The sequence below is a fragment of the Cupressus sempervirens genome, chromosome 9 (genome assembly GCF_028749045.1).
Source record: "Cupressus sempervirens isolate cs-2001-9-10 chromosome 9, ASM2874904v1, whole genome shotgun sequence".
Taxonomy (NCBI): Eukaryota; Viridiplantae; Streptophyta; class Pinopsida; order Cupressales; family Cupressaceae; genus Cupressus; species Cupressus sempervirens.
The window spans coordinates 594,446,044-594,464,876 of record NC_143126.1 but is presented as its reverse complement, the minus strand read 5'-3'; the positions used below and the strand labels follow the sequence as shown (position 1 = coordinate 594,464,876).

Sequence of the window (18,833 nt, the reverse complement as noted above, 5' to 3'; positions counted from 1 at the left end):
TATCTATAAACCTTGTCTAGCATCCAATTGTATTCGCTAAAAAACCTTTTTACATGGTGTTCTGTGCCACCAGCTCATCACTCTTATCTTATATCTAGTTTACAAACTTCTAGGTAACAACCTTGTCGGCTCAGATGTAGCAAATCTTCAATTTCAAAATAATGTAGCAACTCGGCATTATTGGTTTATTGATACTCGGCTTGTTCTGTGTTACTCAGCACTTGTTTCTTGCTCGGCATCTATATCTTTACTCAGCACCTGTTTCTTACTCGACACTTGATATTTACTTGGCACTTGTTTTCTGCTCGGCACTTGATATTTACTCGGCACACTCTAAAAGTGAACTTGCTCGGCTTCAACTAAGAATCTGTTCGGCACTAACTAGCTTGCTCGGCATTCTCTAATGAACTTAGTTAGGCTGTCACAAATAACATAGCTAAACCCTTACATCTTTGATATGTTTTAATGTGTCTATTATATGTGTCTTAGAATATGTCAACAATACATTATTTCATCAATGGCTTAGCTGATCCTTGTACTTCATTACAACATCATAACTTCAACCTTTCTCTAGGTATTCTAGTTACATCTTATTGATTGCCGCCTCCTTGTCAATCAACCAATTGATAGTATTTGGATCACTAAAACAATTGTCATTCCTGCAAGTAGCAAGTTTGACATCAATGACAAAACAATGATTGAAAACATTCTTTGCCAATTCCATCATTCTTATTCAATCATTTTCGACAGCTTGTCTCCAACCAAACACTTCAATAAGATCCCTAAACTCTTAGTCACAACCTCAGTTTTTTCATCACTTTATGGATGACATGTAGACCTAAACTTCATATTTGTCGACATCTTTCTCCAAAATGCCCTCCTAAAGTAGTTGAGAAATTTACTATCTATGTCTAGAATAATGCTCCTTGGTAAACCATGCAATCTCAAAACCTCTCTAAAAAATAAATCTTCTATATGTATTGCATTTGTAACCTTCTTACAAGGTATGAAATGTGACATCTTGGAATACCTATCCACTACCACAAGTATAGAATCATTACATCTTTGTGTTCAAGGAGACCCCGAGATGAAATCCATGCTAATGTCGTCCCATGGTCTACTAGGTACATGTAAAACTGTATGCAATCCCAAATTCTAACTCCTTCCCTTAGCAATTTAGAAAAATCTAAAACTATAAATAAACTTCATGACATCCTTATAAATTTGAGGCCAATAATACATTTCACTTACCTGACTCATTATCTTGTCAATACCAAAGTGTCAAGGTAATCCTCTACAATGATTTTTTTTAATCAAATTATCCCTCATTTTACTTCTTAGTATGCATTATGAAACTCCATTGAATAACATATCATCTTGAATGAGATACTATAGCAATCTACCTCAGTGAGCTACAAAACGCTCTTTGCAAGCTTTCCATGGTTCTAGAAAATCAATGTCACTCTCATACAAAGTCTTCAATTCATCAAATCTAAGAACCTACACTCTCATGTATGTGTTCACATAAATGTGTAATTTTACAAGAATTCAACCCATCTTATATGTTGCTAATTCAAATTTCCTTGACTATTCAAATATTGTAATTCAATTCTTCAGAGCTTGAACTTTGGCATAAAACTCCTAATCATAAATTGAATTTCTTTTATTTGCATCATTCAAATTCTCACTTAAAAAAGAAACATATCTACCTTCTTGACTCAATACTTCTCCAATAACATTTGCACTTGCATCACTGTTCACTTGAAATACTTTCTAAAATTAGGTAGGGTTGTTTAATTTATTTGAAATTTAAGTTAATTAAACTTTAAATTAATACACACACACACACACACACACACACACACATATCAATTTAGTTTGTAGTTTTGTTTAAAGTTAAAAATAAAGGGTTTTCAATTAAATATTATAATCTATTAATATTAATATTGATCCATTAAGATTATTAATAATAATATTTGACATTTAATTTTATTTAATCATTAATATAGTGTTACTGAAGCATATTTTCTAGCAAATTACTTTCTCTTCTTCTTTTTTTGCTTCAACACTTCAAAACTCCTTTGTGCTCCATTTTTCCACTTGAATTCTTTCTTATCATCCCTCATGGTTTATGTCATAGAATAAAAAATATAAGTTTATAATAAACTTCCTATAGAAACTATCCAATCCATGAAATAACCTTACCTATCCAACATTATCTAGTGTAGGCCACTCAAAAATTACTTTTATCTTCTCTAGATCCATCTTCAACTGAAATCATAAATCCTAAGTACATCATCTCCTCATTCATAAAAGAGTAGTTCTTGATATTGCTCAACAAATTCTCTTCCCACAATATTTGTAACACTTAACTCTACTACAAAAAATGATCCTCTCTTACCTCTAAAAATCAAAATGTCATATAGGTTCACAATCACAAGCTTGCTTAAGAACTTATTTAATACCTCATTCATTAACATTATGAAAGTACTAGGTGCATTGGTCAAACTAAAAGTCATTACTAACCACTCATACAAACCTTTATTTTTCATGAATGCATTTTTTCATTTATCACCTTCTCTAATTATGATATGATTATAAATATTCTTTAAATGAATCTTGGTAAAATAATTAGCTCCACTCAAATAGTCCATAATATCATCAATCCTAGGTAAAGATGATCTTGTTGATTCCTCTAGAATCAATACACATTCTCCATTCTGACCTCTTTTTAGGATCTAAGACTATATGACTACACAAGGACTCAAACTTTCTCTAATTAGACCCTTCTCTAACAAATTTTGCACTTGTCTATTCAATTCTTCATTCTTTGTAGGTGTCATATGGTGTGCTACTTTTTTTGGTAAACTTTTTGTACGAATTAAATCCATCCAATGACTAATAATAAGTACAAGTGGTAATACATTATGCACATTATTAAAAATTGTGTCTTTGTGCTCTTTCACTAATACCCTTACTTAGTTAGGTTCTTCTTCTTCTACTAATCCTTATTTAGGCTTTCTAGAAATCAAAGCATGACATATACTTTCTCTTTTCAAACCATCCAAGAATTTCCTATCTTCAACCAAGAATCCTCTAATAGTAGTACAATTCACATTCTTAGTACTTTCTACCAAACGTAACAATACTTATCTCATCTCATTCAAATCAATTTGATAGACCTATTCCATTATGCCATCATGTGATGTTTTCCTATCATATTGTCATGGTCTTCCCAACAAGATATGGCATACATCCATTGGCATAATATCACAAAGAGATTAATCATGATAAATTATAATCTTTAAATCTATAATACATTATTCACTTTGTTAGCATGAGTGTTGATGATATTTCTATGGGGGAGTATATTAGCATTATTCGAGACATGATTTAGATCTTATTTGTTGCATTCATGAGAGATTTTGTCATTGATGTCAACATACTAGTTATTCTATGAAGATTGGCATAATAGCAAAGAGATTGGATTCACACGGCTCAAGGATTGAAGATAAGACTATGCACACTTGGGATTATGTTCTAGATGCTACAGTTAAGAACGTGCACATAAATATGAAGACTGGATAGAGTTATGTAGATTTTAGTGAAGACAACTTTTAGACATTATTTCTAGAAAGAAGGTATTGTTGTTTGGATTTTATCTCCTAACAGAGATGAAATCTAGTTGAGAGAGCTAAGACACAGGTTAAAGACATAATGAAGATGGCTTCGTTAAACACACATGATCAAATGTTCATCACATCGAAAGTTATGAAGACTAAGCTAATAGATTACTTGTAATTGTGAAAATATGTAATATTATTACAAGACATGTATTCTAATATCTTAAGTTGGTCCTATATTATTATTGTAAATTGGGAAAGCTTCAAGGCCAACTGAATAATTTGTTTTAGGACTTGGATTAAAGGAAAGATGTTTTCCTAAGTTGTAATCATCAGTGAGATCATTTTTATATGGTTTGTGGTCATATCTTTTCAATATCTATTGTGTAAATTTGTCATGCAAAGTTGTGAAGATCATAGCAACATTTGGTGCAGGAGAGGCATGGTGAGATTAAAAGAAATTGTATTTGGAAAGAAAAGTTTTTGGTTGGATAGTTGTTGTTCTACATTGTATTATTCAGTGAGGATAATACAGAAGTTGTTTGGATAGTGGGTTAGTTGACTTCCTTTCAACTCCTAACATGGTTGGCACAACTCCTAACAGGGTTGGAATTTCCTAATAGGGACTCATATGCACTAATTGTATTTTATTGACTCCTAAAAGGGTCCATCCTCTTACAAGGAAATTTTATATTAGTATATCATTTTGTGGGTACCATCCCCACTGGGGTTTTCCCTTTGATCAAGGGTTTTTCTAGTTAACAAATCTAGTGTTATTGTGCATGTGCATGGTTATCTTTCTATGGTTGTTGCATCTACTAGTTACATTTTTTTAGAATTAATAAGGATATTGAGAGTTGTTTTAATTGCATAACTGATTCAAACACCCCCCCACCCTCTCAATTATCTTGGTGGGCATTAATTTCTAATAATTGGTATTAGAGCATTAGATCCTTGAAAGAAAAGATTAACCGCTTAAGGAGATCTATGGCGCATTTCAAGAAAGATAGTCTAAAGTTTGATGGAGTTAACTATGACAGCTGGAAAGAATATATGAAGACACACTTGCTATGCACAGGTCCATTAAAAATATCAACTAGAATGCAATTTTAAAATAAAAATAGGTGTGCCTAAAGTAAAATCTAGAAAAATAACCAACATATAGAAAGATCACAAAATGACCTTTCCAACGATATAAATAATTCCCAAATCAGAGATTGGATGCTCAAGATGTCTCCTAAAGTGCAAAATAAAACTCATGACTTTGTCAACTAAAAAATAAATCAAAAAAAATTGAAACTAAAAATACCTATACCATCACAATGAGCTCAAAACTAGTTGTCTGACAATATCTTATTTGTGGAAAATAGAGATTGTATGCTCAAGATATGAGAAAAAAATAGAAGGTAGGTCCAAATAGAACCAAGAGAGCTAACACATGTGATGATGTAGGCACTGACGTCAACAAATGACGAGCCCAAATTTGATGATCTAATAGTCATCAAAGAAAAAAATAGATGAAAAAGTCTTCTTCACTAGAAAAAAATCAATATGCTAGAAATTCTTTGTCACTAAGAAAAAAATCTAACCACCAAAAAAAAACTAATCGCACCAGAAAAAGTGGGAGCCGGTACCCAAAAAAAATTCATGTGGCTAAAAATTAGCATGTGGGAAAAAATATTTTTCCAAAAAATATGACTTGAATGCCAAATAAATATGTGGTCAGGAGAAAAACCATCCATGATCCCAAAAAACCACCAAAGGTGAGCAAAAACCATCGATCAATTTGCCAAATCACCAATGTACCCTAAAAACTGCTCGTGCACCCAAAAACTTCCAGAGAAAGTAGTGGCTAGTAGGATCCTATGGGGACAAAAAGTGTAAACCACTAGAGGCTTTTGTGGGTAGGTCTTTATACCTACGTGGGAGGCAAGGGCCCATGTGACATCAGCCTGGGTGGCCCATTAGATAAGGTACGAGTAAAGGTATTAAATTCTTTCTTCTTCGTCCCATAAAAAATCATGAAAAAAAATGCTTTTCTCCCAAAATTATGACATCCAAACAAACATGGGAAATCATCAAAGATGAGGGTTGCAATCTATGGGAAAAGGCCCTATCAAAGGTGAATAGTGGGCCTGATGAGATGGGCAGGCAACTCCAAAAAGTACTTTGCTTCCCAAATATTAGGTGTGCATGTGGACCTCCAAAGAAAAACAAGCCTCGCATAAATAAATAAATGTGTTGATCTTCATGCACAAGTACTACTGACCTTGTGTACTCACATGATGTAGGCATTGAGAGGAGGCCATGTGGAGGTGGGTGGCAAGCCCACAACAAACAAGGGCTATAACTCTATGTGGAGGTTGAGGTGGGCACCGTCTACGGTGCAGCTTATATGCACATGTTTTCAATGAAAATATAAGTCCTTAAGACTATTTAACACTTGATACGGGTGCATATAAGTTGCCCCATATCCACTGGCTACTGATAACAATAAGCAAATCATTCCCCATCTTAGTAGCCAGTGGATACAAGGCAACTTATATGTACTCGTATCAAGTGTTAAATAGTCTTAAGGACTTATATTTTCATTGAAAATGGGTGCATATAAGTTGCACCATAGATAGTGCTGAGGAGGTGAGGTCGACGACATATTCAGGGACTTGCAGTTTCATAAATTGCCAAAATTTGTACTTGGTGAACAAAGGCCCGCATGCTTTCAAAGACATTGACCCACCAAAAATGGCACGTGGGCAAGGCTGAGATGGCAACTCACTTGGCCACAAAAATAGTGGCATAGATTCCACAAAATAGAGGCACGACTTCCAAGAAAGGGCTCATTCCTGAAACACATGTCCTCTTCAATTAAAAAAGCTTCTTGCTTGTGTAAAAAAAACACATAAATATTTTGTTGCCCAAGCACTTTTTAATAAAGCATTGAATTTTTATTTTTTTTAAATAAAAAATTTAAATAAGCATTGCCTTGTGATGCATGCCCAAGCCATACACCCTAGATGCAAAAAAATTGCCTCTGAAGTTAACGTTATCCAAAATGGATGAATTATATATGGAAATGCAGATTTCTTAACGTTATACGCTCAACAATGATGTCCATTTGGGCTCAAAGTGTCCAAGAATAAAAGTCCCCCTTGATCTAATAAAAAAATCTCTATAGAATTAAAATAAAAAACTAATGCAAAAATTCTCATGAAGAGAAAATGGGCATGAAAGTCTGAAGCTCTGATATCATGTTGAAGTTGAGGAAAGCTCAACCTACAACTCCCAAGAATCCCTTGCACGCAAACACCTATTGCAAAAAGAGAGAAGCAAAGCTATGGAGGCTTGAATTCATAGATCCAAAATAAAGGAGACATTCTTGATGTGAAAAAGATAAATTGTCATTCAATCAAAAAGTGTTAACTACAAAGAGAGATCCACCTTATAAAGATCAACACCCTAACAATAAACTAACCTAGATTGCATGATAACAAATAATAAAAGAATTAATTATTATATGCCTAAAGTTTAGCTTAAGCAAACTAGAGATAATAAGACTATATATATTCCAAAAATGATACTTTATTCTACTACAATTCAATGCCAATGTATTGAATTGGGGTTTTTTTCGAACATAAAGGCCATGGCTAATCTACACCAAGACAACATTAACAACCAAGTAATTCCATATACACATCAACCAACTCTACACCCAACATCCCTTAAAGATTAATTTCAATTTTTAATTTGATGGGCTTAATCATTTTGCTTTCTCTAGTTGTCATATAGGGTGTCTTTTCCCTATGGATTGGGTTATCAATGTCTTTATTTATTGACATTAGGTGGTGTGAGTTAAAATGGAGGGTATTTACTTTGGATCAAATGCTTCAAACTATAGCTAAAAGTAGAATTTTTTAATACATGTTGTTAGCAAACCTTACATGCCCTTTCTCAATGATTGGCTGGTCAACATTAGCAAGCAAAAAACTCAAAATGAAGTTCTCATAATTGCTCAGGATTATGAGAGAACAAAAATCACATTTCATTGTGGTTTATATATATATATATATATATAGTCAATGGGCCCTTGGTCTAGTGGTGAAATTGAATGGCTCATAAAGAGCCCCACCATGGATCAAGTCGTGTTGAGTGCAAGGCTCCAACATCATAAGGGATGAGGTCAAGATCCTGCCTCGGATGATTTTGACAGCGTGGATGTCCCTCAATCCTTGGCTCTAAAAGTCGAAGTGGTTTCAGGGACGAGTGGCCCTGTATCAGGGCACTAAAAAGTCTATGTTGTGGCCTTCGCTGGTTGGTGACTTGCAGACTTCGTGCCTCACTAGGTTGCCTCGCAGGTCTGAACCCTCCATCAAATATTTATATATAATTTTATTTTTTTTTAAAACTTATTCAATTAATATTCCAATTCTAAATTATGAAACCATACAATGTATCCTCTTAACCATTTTCTAGATTTAAAAGAATTCTACCAAACAAGGGACAGCTCAAGAATAAGAAATTGAAAAGTCTTAAAGCTTTTCAAAAGAAACTTGTTGCAGAAATTTTAGAGGCATGCAGTGTAGGAAAAAAATTGTGTTTGATAGGGCAGAGAAGAAGAAAATAATGGTATTTGTGTCCCATTAAATGAATTCATTACTATAGGGAAAAGCCTACAACACAATGGTCACTTGCAAGCCTCTCCTGTGGGAGGTTTTGGGTTTGAATCTACCTCCACTTAACATAATAATAATTAATTCTAACAAATAATAATAATTAATCTAGACGTCGCCGACCAAAAAAAAAAAATTGAACTTATTGCTATTGTTACCTTACTGTAAATGTTGGTATTGCATGGGAATAGTTATGTGGATTTGCCGTTTTGCTCTTCTTTCTAGTGTAACTTCACCATATGTTACATGTTATGTTGGTAATTTGCTTCCTGGATTGTCTATCATTATTATTTCCAGTAGGTTATTAAATTCAGCATCTCCTTCTAATTCCTATTGTTGGTTTTTCTTCTAGCATACTACACACAAAGGCAGAGAACCACGATTGCAGGTTTCTATATACCTTTTCGTCCCGTCTGTGTCAATGATTAAAATTCTAACAATGCAGGTACTTGCAAAGTTGTGATTCTGATGAATCTTTTTCTAGGGTTAGTTTTTCTACGCCATAATAATCTCTGATAAATTTACCATTTTTCTCCAATAAATTTAACCTGGAGCATAAGTATGATGCAAATAGATAACTATAAATTGGGGCAAAGAAAGCCATTCCTTACAATGACTCGAAGCTCACAAGTCAGTATTTAGTGAGGGGACTCACAATTTAAACGATCTAATGTCCTCCTCCAAAGATCCTCTCTCGATTCATTTTATTGATATGATGAATGCAGAGTAATCATAGTCACATTTTGATATCAGGATAATGGTGTCTTCCGAAGTTTTCCCTTCCATTTGTAAATTGGGCGTATCAGCCATCGACTGCCCTTATACCTACAGTTCATAACACAACTTGAGAACCTAACCATGCAATCATTTACCTTTCTTCGTATAGTAAAGCTGCATAAGCATCAACCACAAACCGAATTTAAAATAGGCATACTTCTTCAACAGTAAAATGGATTATAAGGCGAAACTTACATACACAAATGTGGTGATGGGTAAAGCCAGTAGCAAAATTTTACAGTTTTCAAAAATTATAATCGATTCAGAATGTCTAAATCTAATATTTTTTTCTAATTTGACTACAAAATTATAAATCAGTATAAGAAATCCTAAGGTTTATACTTTAACTGCTCTGTTTCTGACTACAACTATATTAGTTAATTAATTACACGAACCTTTGTCTCATGGGAGATACTTCTTCTAGGGTTCTAGTTTGGAAAGATAGAAATTGCACACGTGTTTTATATAGATTTTCAGTAGCTTCCTTTAGGTAATAGAATTATCAACTGCAATGTTAGAAACAAAATCAGAGCGCACAGAGAGATAATTAGAAGTGATAAATCTACAGTACTTGACTCCTGGGTACATGTTCATGGTAATGAGCATGACCAAACTCCAGTTACCCAACATGTGATCTTTGGATTAGGACTTAGCATTATTCCACTGGGAGAATGAGAAGCAAGACAAAAAAGGATACAGTAAGTTCCTTATTTTAATCCTTTAAGGCCATGCCAGTGGATGTAAAAAGGAGATAAAGCCTCAACCGTGTGAACAACTAAGAGCTAGTGTGGTCTAGAACTGTTTGTTCTTCTTTCTCTTTCTTCCCTGCTCAAGATCCTCTTGTTTGTGGGCTAAATTTAATAATTACAAGTGTGGGAGTAAAGAAAGTGTAAATCCAATCTTCATATAGTGTTAAACTCTACAAATATTGCCTAGGGCTAAATGAATTAAGAACAAAAGATAAGGAGCTTAATTTTGACACTGTCTAGAATTGGGAAATATAAATTGTTGAAAACATATTATAATGTAATTTGAAGAGTGCAAAATATCCAAATAGGGATGATCCTGCACTGTGGTCATTTTCTTAAAAAGTATAATTACAACTGTAAATTGGAAATAAATATGTGATTTATCTACATAGCCAGTCTTAAAATGCAGCATTACCAAAAGCAATAATTTTTAAGCGGACCTGAAGATGTTGCTGGCTATATATGAATTGACAAAAGCCATCTCAACGAGGAAGAAGCTTAGTGAAGTTGTTCTTAATCAATTGGGATTTCAATAACCTCATAGATTCGGGTTCCATATTCTTTATGTCTATTGCAAACCCAAGCAATCTGACCATCATCTGTGTACCGGACTCTCCATAATCCAAACTTCTCTGCAATAGCTTTTCCACTGATGCATTTTTGGGTTTTCAAAAAGTCAACCAACCACTGTTGGGCTGTTCTGAATTGATTGAGATCTAAAGGCCTATAATTGATATCTCGAGATCTATCATTGATGCCTCTACTCCTGGTTTGTTCAATTTGATGAGCTACACCCATTCCTCTTCCAAACATAAATGAGGAGTCTGCCAATTTGGCCACTTCCCTGCTTAGGTCGGGGACCATTTCCCCCATCCCTGCCACAACATGAGCACCTACCTTGAGGGCAAAGGTGAGCATTTTCATTAACCCATTCACATATGGGACAAGGCTTTGTACGGTTCTATTATCAACTTTCATTAGGTTGATCCCAGGTTGGCCATCCACTACATGCATTTCACGTCGGTATTCACATAACATATGCAGTTGAAGTGCAGTCATGCCTGAAACAATGTCTGTGACCAACCTTTTGGTGACATTCCCATCATCTCTCACAAAATAGAACATGTGCGGCACTTTTCTCTCTTCAAGCTGAACTGAAAAATTAACCAAATTGTTCATCTTTCTATGAAGCTCCATTAGAAGGCTGTGCTCATAGTATCTCAATCCTTGAATTTCTTGCTTGATATCTTTGAGGTCTTGCTCAATGATTTTAAGTCTTTGCAATACCTTTTCAACTCCTTTTGCAATTCCAGAAACTGTTGGTGACACAGAACCATCTTCTTCTTCATCTTCTAAGCTCTGTTGTGAACTAGAAATTTCATTTGTAGAAGGCACATCCAGCTCAACAGCAAGCCTGTAAAGATCATGATATCGCCTCTGCAATACATCCCTGAAATCATCCTCTGAAAGAAGATCCCTAGCATAATCAAATCCAGATCCTAGGATTACTGACCTTCCATCTACAATTGCATTCCATGTATGTTGGTAGTTATACATACTTTCAGCTGGAACTGAAAGTAGCTCTTGCTTTAGATACTCAACGAAAATAAATTGGTTCCTCCGATATCTTGGTGGTATGAGCTGTTCTGCACATTGTGGTCTTAAAATACCCTCAATGAGTATTACTCCTTGACAGCCTGCAGATGAAGCACAGAGTCTTTGAATGCTCTGAATAACAAGATGGTGCATAACTTTTAGTGTTTCATTATAGTCTTGTGACGAACAAGCAAGGACATCTATATAGTAGCCCATTTTCCCCCCAAGCTCAACTCGGATTTCAATACCATTGATAATTATTGAGATAAGGTGTTTTTCAAGCTTGTACGTGGCACTCTGTCTGTTGCCTGCTCCCAAAATTCTGTTGTGAAGATGCACCTGTGACAAAGATAAAAACTGATGTTAGAGCCAAGAATGCAAAACCTGCTAGAAAATGTTGAAATAAAAATGTATCTATTGCCTGCATTCTCCAATTTAGAAGATAATGATCATTGAAATGTCATCATTTGGATAATCTTTATGCATTTTGTGACACCATATTACATTTTTAGTTACAGTTATTATCTAGTTGCTTAGTCCATGTTCTTCTCAGCAAAGGTGCTTCAGCAGCAGCATATTGCAGCTAGCCTACTTAAAATGACTTTTCTGATTTGCAACTCTCAACACCTAGTAATGTGAGATAGGGAACATGCATGCACATCTAAGTTTAGCTTTTTATTTTTCACTAGCCTTTTATTTTAGATTTAGAAGTCTCAGCCTGCATCCATACCCTCAGCACACAAGCTTTTTCAGATTTACAAGTCTACACTTAGATTTTGTTTTTCACTTCTATACTTCATCTATAAAAGAAAAGCAGGGGTTAATTTATTAGTATTGAGCTGGTGCAGCGTTATTTTTGAGATTTAATGAGAAGACAGTTAAAGGTTTCAGAGTTGAATACTAGGTATTCGCTGTTTTCTTTTCAGTGAGATGTACTTTCAGATTCTTGTATTCAGAATCAGAATTTTTCATTTTTTAGGAGTTATCATGTTCAACATTCCTGGTGTTATAGGTTTTAACATTTTTAGTGTAGAATCTGCTTACCATGGTCGGGAAATTTAACATGGTATCCAAGTATGTAAAGGGATGCTGTTTGTGAGAGGGAGTTGTTGGAATGTTTCAGCAGTTGCGATGCCCAAGATTTAGTTATTGAAGACAATATATGCTTGTAAGAGACATTAGGTCCCATGATACGTTATTGAGCATGATGCTTAAGAACTAGTTATTGGAGGATTGATTTTTACCTAGATAGGTGGCTGATTCTTTTCAGGGTGTGTTATGCTCAAGATTCTTCAGTATTTGAAGATTTCCATACGGGTGAGAAGTTATAGGGCTGGATGCCCAAAGTACTTTAGTTATTGGAGTGTTTCTGCACTTGTAATAGGTTGCTAATCTGTGTTATAGCTGACCAATCTGTTTGGTTTTAGCATGTTCTAAGAATTGCAGGTGTGACTACTCTTAGACTCAGAGAGCATGCTTGTGTAGAGGGTGCTTCCAACTTTACTCCTTGGAAATGCAATCTGCAGATGCTATTGGGGGAGGGCTGGAGGTTAATTTTTGAGTTTTGTGGAGACAAGGTGGCGACTCAAGTCTCATACTGACCTTCTTTAATTGGCTGTACAATAACAAAGGTCAACCAAAGCTGAAGAGAATCACCTCAGATTTGGTGAATAATCATTTGATACCGCACATTTTAGAGATGAAGACAACAAAGAAGATATATGATGCCTTGATCACTCTATATTAGGATGTGAAAGTTTCTTGCAAGATGCTACTAAAGTGCAAGCTCAATGCCATACACCAGCAATATATGCACAGTGGCCAGTTATCTTATGAATATCAATGATCTTTGAAATCAACTTGCTGCTATTAAGATGAAGGTGGAAAATGATAAGTTGGTGCTTATAGCTATAAATGGGTTCTCTCCATCTTGAGACCCATAGGTTCAGGGTATTTGCACTTGTGAGAAGATCTGAAATGATTTCATCTGGGATTGGAGATTGTTTCTTTTAAAGTGAAGAGTCAAAACCAAGCTCTCATTCATAGAATGAGTAAAGGTGTGAGTTAGCATCCAAACTTGAAGCAACTTTCTCCAAGGTGTCATGCCTTTCCACTTATAGTGTTCTAGTGTAGGGTGGTGTGATGTCTCATCTTTCAAATATGAAACTATCAATCAAATTATGAAACTGCACGGTAGATGTAAGATGAAAATAAAATATAAAATGGGGAGGATAGCATGGGGCAGAGTGCAAGAAATATGTTTAGAAGGGATCAATTCTCGGCCCATACACATGCTAGGTAGATTGAGATACAATGCATTCCATTGGTACAACGTGGAGCCCGGATCCATCAACAGGCAAACAGATATTAAAACATATAAAAAAAGGTGACACTTGATTGGTCAACCCAATTAAACAATGACAGTTTCATTCATAGTGGACATACAGAATTGGTTGGCAAATAAATCACATTGGGTATGGAATGTCATCAACCCAATGACTTGACCCATGCACAAGCGAAAGACAATTAAACACATATTATTAAGTGTTATAATCACATAAGGTCATCAAAGATGGAAGAGAATAGTGACATCAATCAAGACAAAAGGAATATAAAAAGCACAGTCAAGGAACAGCCAATTCCATTCTATGCTCAGGCAGAATCCACAACATTCAAAGGGAATCTGTTGTGGTGCATATCGGCAAGTCTGCAGTTAGCAGGCTTAAGCAAATGTCCAAACCAAAAAGTATCTTCATCTAGTATAACCAGATGAACATAAGAGCACAAATATACATAACATATGCTCCATTCACAATTTTGACATGGATATTTTAAGGTAAGTGCCCCACACACACCCTCTAACATCAATCATAATTTGATGGATAACTTCATACTCATATAGATTCTGAATTCGAAGAATTAGGATATAGTGTAGGACTGTTTAATCCAACTGAAAGGACATTCCGAGATGGATAAGGATCAGCGTCCCTGTAAGATGTGTTGAGGATTAACCAAGATGGGATCAAGTTGCCTTAAGGTTACTCCAAGACGGGATTAAGGGCTTGGATCTTCATAAACCTTGAGGAAGGCTGTTAATGTTGATTTCACACAATCCACTATATCTTGCCATTCCTCTTAATTCAGTAACATAATTGAAATAGCTTAAGTTCTCTCATTTTCCAATAGATAATTCTAGATTATCTCTCATTAAGTTATTTACTCATAGACGATTCAGTAAGGGACATTACAGGTGGTATGTAGATAGTGAAGCATCCAAACACATGACCTTCAATAAGAAGGCATTTAAACTTAAAGAATGTGAAGATGGCATTCAAGTGGAGTTGGGCAATGACGCCACTTATCCATTACAGGATTGGGCTCTATCTCTTTCTTCTTTCCTTTTGTTCACGTAATTAGGTAATTGTCTTAGTAATTAATTAATCGATCAATCATTGCTTAGGTCCCCCTTTACTTTATTCACTTCAACTAAACTTAGGAATGTTTTTCTATGTTTAGATTAAGCTAATTATAGGTTATGTTGTCCTGTAGCATAGGATAAGCATGATCTAACTTAATAATCCTCACCTAGGATATCATGTAAGCTTTTGTCTTTTTTCTCTTTTAAGCATTCATTGTAATCTCTGCAGTTGAGTCCCCATTTATTCCATCAGACAATAGAAGCATATCAATCATGCTTTTTGGATCATATTCTCTCCACACAGATGTAACATGCATTTTGGTTGCAGGTGATTTCTAGGAGCTATGGGGTTCACTATCAATTCCAACACCTTCGACTAATATTTTTGAACTAGATGGTATCTATTCTTGGTATGACGAAGAGACTTATTTTAATTTCTTGCCTAACAAATATACAATTTATTGTTGGTTTGATGCTTAAATAGCAATTATTAGAAAACATAGCCTTCAAGAACTTGGTCGAGTTTTTGCTAGAGTTCACAATAGTGGCTTATTTGGGATTAGTGACCTATGTAGGCTACTTGCTAATCCAGTCAAGCATGGAAGGATATCATGGAGTGTCCTTTTACCTTTGTAGAGAGAATTTCTAAACATATTGTGGAATTAGCAATTGATTCAATGTCTACATTTGACAAGAGTACTGAAGAGGACGAGGAAAAATTTATTGCTTAAGAATTTTCCTAGAAGATGGAGTTGACCTTGATGAGATGATTATCTAGTTGCTTCAGCATTCTCTCAAAAAGAGGGAATTGATCTTGTTGAGGCTTTTTCGTGTTACTTGAGGTTTTTAGGTGCATGCACAACACACCCATGAATTCAGATTGAAGAAGGATCTGCATGGGCTGATTCATGCCCACAAGTTCGAAATTACTCTATAAAGATCAGTGAGCTTTTTCTCAAGTTGGGTTTTCCCTAGTCCAGTACAAATTCTATTTCTTCATTTGGTAGATCTGATCCACTTATCTAGGCCATTTATAATAATGAGCTTATTATTGTAGGAAGTCCTAAATAATTTGATGTGAGAAGAATTTGAAAAGAAGTTGACATGAAGGATGAAGGAGGTGGCCAAGTTACTGATGAAGTTTTTCTTGTACTAGATATTTACATCTCAAAATTTTTGAAGAGATTTGAGAATACATAAGGGAAGAAGTGACCCAAGGTTATAGTTTTTAAATTCACAGGCAGTCAACATGACGATGATGGTCCTAGCAGAGGGGAGGTTCAAGTTGCTATAATATTATCTTGGCTTGGTGGCACCTTCCTAACTAAGATGAAATGTTGAAGGTTTTATGTAGTTGCTCCATCCATGTTCTTCTCAGCAGAGCTGCAGTTGTGGAGTGGGATACCGTAGGGGGTGGCTGTTGTGGCACCCTCGTGCTCATTATTTCTCTCTTCATGTATATATTCCTTATTGTATTGTCATTGTATACACACAAAAAATGTTGTTTCCATTTCTAACATATCAAAAAATTCTCATCATAGTCTTAACTATCTTTGGTTTCACCAAACATTATTCTTATACCAATTGAACCTATGTTTTTTTTGCAGCAAAGAAATCTTATATCAATATTATGATGTTCTGACCTTTTCAGCATAAGTTTATCAACCATTTTTTGGACACTACATACTGCCCTTATCAATGACAGCCTTACAACATTTACTTCTAGACTTGTATATTGTTTTGGATAAAGTTTTCCTATGTATTGGCTCTTCTTCCTCATCATGTTTTTGAAAGATTATTCTCACAATGTATGAGTCACCTTTCGTTGGTTCATCTTCATAACATGTTCCCTTAATGTCAATAATATATGCAACTCTCACTCTCTTCATGTCATTTGTTATTACTTTCTTGGTCTTGCAAATATTAAGATGATTGATGTCCTTCATCTCCATGCTCAAAACATGTTCTTTTGAAAGGTCTTCTACCACTTCCATTGGATATCTTCGTCTACCCCTTTTTCTATTAGTTTTTCATTCTAGTATGAATTATTGTTATATCTTTCTTTATACTAAAAACCATTTCACTCTTAGGTTCTTCCGCATATGGCATTCTCCTGCTGCATTGAGATCTCTCTTTAGAACCTTCCTCCTCTTCCTCTTTGTTAGTTTTATCTAATCCTCCAAGATTTGTGTAAGTTTCTTTATAGTATTAGGGCCAATTTATATGTTTGATCTATTGCTTGGACATTCAACAATTTGTTTTTTTTAACTGGTACTCTTAAAACACCAATATGCCTTACTACATTTTCTTGGCCTTCATTATGTTAATCACTATAACCTTTAGTTTAAAGTGTCCTACAATATTATCATTCATTCATTCATAGAGAGATAATAATTATAAATGATAACTCATTTGAATTTAGAGTTTAAATCTTTCACCATATCATCCCACTTTTTAATGCTAGTTTTTCTATTTCTTAAGTGCCTACAAGAAGTTGAGTCCACATTTTTTTCAAAAAGTGGAAGTGTTTTCCCTTTTTTTTTGTAAGTTCATTACAATTGACCTAAAAAATTAGAGTACTTAAAAGATTGAAATATAGAAAAATTTGGCACTACAAAATATAATAAATGAAGTCTACTTTTTAAATATGTAATTTATTTCTATGTCATATGATACAAATTGATTTTCAATAGGCATATTTGAAAACCTTGTTTAAAAGTTGCTTTCTCGGGACTATACCATGCTAGTGTATAGCAAGCATAATTTGACCTAAATGAAAGTGTTTTTATGAATCCTTTAGGGAAACAATTTGTAACACATTCAAGATTGATGATGATATTCCTTTGTATCGGAAAAAGAGGGGTAAAAATTTATTAAGACAAAAAGGATTACAACAAGGAGCTCTATCCTAGGCAACAAGTTCATCAAATTCTTGCACCATCTCAAAGGGAAGTTGCCTCCTATCAATAATATTCCACAGCATATAAAATGGCCTAAGCCTCCATCAGATTGTTAGTGTAATCACCTTATGCACTAAGAAAAAGAATTTAACATCACCAAAACTGCAACGAGCCACTCCCCCAATACCAACAGGACCTGGATTCCCCCGGGAAGAACCATCAATGTTAATTTTCAGAACTCCATGGGGAGGAGGAGTCCAATGTCCATCCTGATTCACCGGACCTTTCCTCTGTTGTTGAGGCTGCCTAGTCACTCTTTGATACCTTTGAGCTGCAAGCTCATCCTAAAGATGAAAATGGAGGCGATTGCATATAGCAAGATCAACCGGATCCATACCCCCATCTAGAGCACACTTAACTTGAATAGTTTCTTGAAGATAATGTGAGATCTTCCACCAAAGATGCATAACACCAATCCAAACATCTTGGAAGATTCAATGATTCCTCTCCAGCCAGATTTGCCAGAGAATGAATAATGGGCCAGCAATCCAAGCAGCATGGAGAGGACAAGACTTGATATTCCTTTGTAAAAAATATTGATTTTTTTTTTTTTTAAATTATTGGGTGTAATTGTTATTTTTAAAACCTCTCATGTACAACAAGCATAATTGACCTAAGCTTATCATTTTGTCAAAATAATTCAAAGTGATTTTGTTTTTGCAATTTTTTGTCATATAATTTTTTTTAATATTAAAACAATAAGAAAACCTATCATTTCAAGTGTATGAACTTGTTTCATTAAAAGTTATTTGAAAAAAAAGGTGAAAAACATATTCAATTTATAAAATAAATTATATAATGAGTTTTAATTTTGCTAAACTTTCTTACCAAAAAACATTGTCTAATATATGTCTAAATTCACAATTAATCCCTATTTGTATAAACGTTGATATGACCTTCAATTTGTAAGTCAAAGCAAGTACAAAGCTATAGTTCCACTACCTAAGCCTCTTTTCAAACCATAACCCAACTCCAAATGTATGCTTTAAATTTAAATTTTTGATAACAAGATCTTGTTTGCCTTATATATATATAATGACTCA

At 34.6% G+C, this 18,833-nt stretch overlaps 1 protein-coding gene across 2 annotated transcripts in view; it reads right to left on the bottom strand.

Moving 5' to 3' along the window:
- Window positions 1–8,852: 8,852 nt before the first annotated feature.
- LOC149540087 (tornado 1) overlaps window positions 8,853–18,833 on the bottom strand; it is a 29,718-nt gene continuing 19,737 nt past the window's right edge. Inside the window, exons 3-4 of one of the 2 annotated variants that reach the window (XR_016356353.1) lie at window positions 10,257–11,751; window positions 8,853–9,115 (exon numbers count right to left, since the gene is read on the bottom strand). Coding sequence is in view for 1 of the 2 variants with exons in the window: in XM_089801283.1 (XP_089657409.1) it covers window positions 10,330–11,751 (1,422 nt within the window). In the remaining variant the exon portion in view is untranslated. Of the gene's footprint in view, window positions 9,116–10,058; window positions 11,752–18,833 lie in introns of those variants that run through there. The other variant, XM_089801283.1, reaches the window with a different exon arrangement.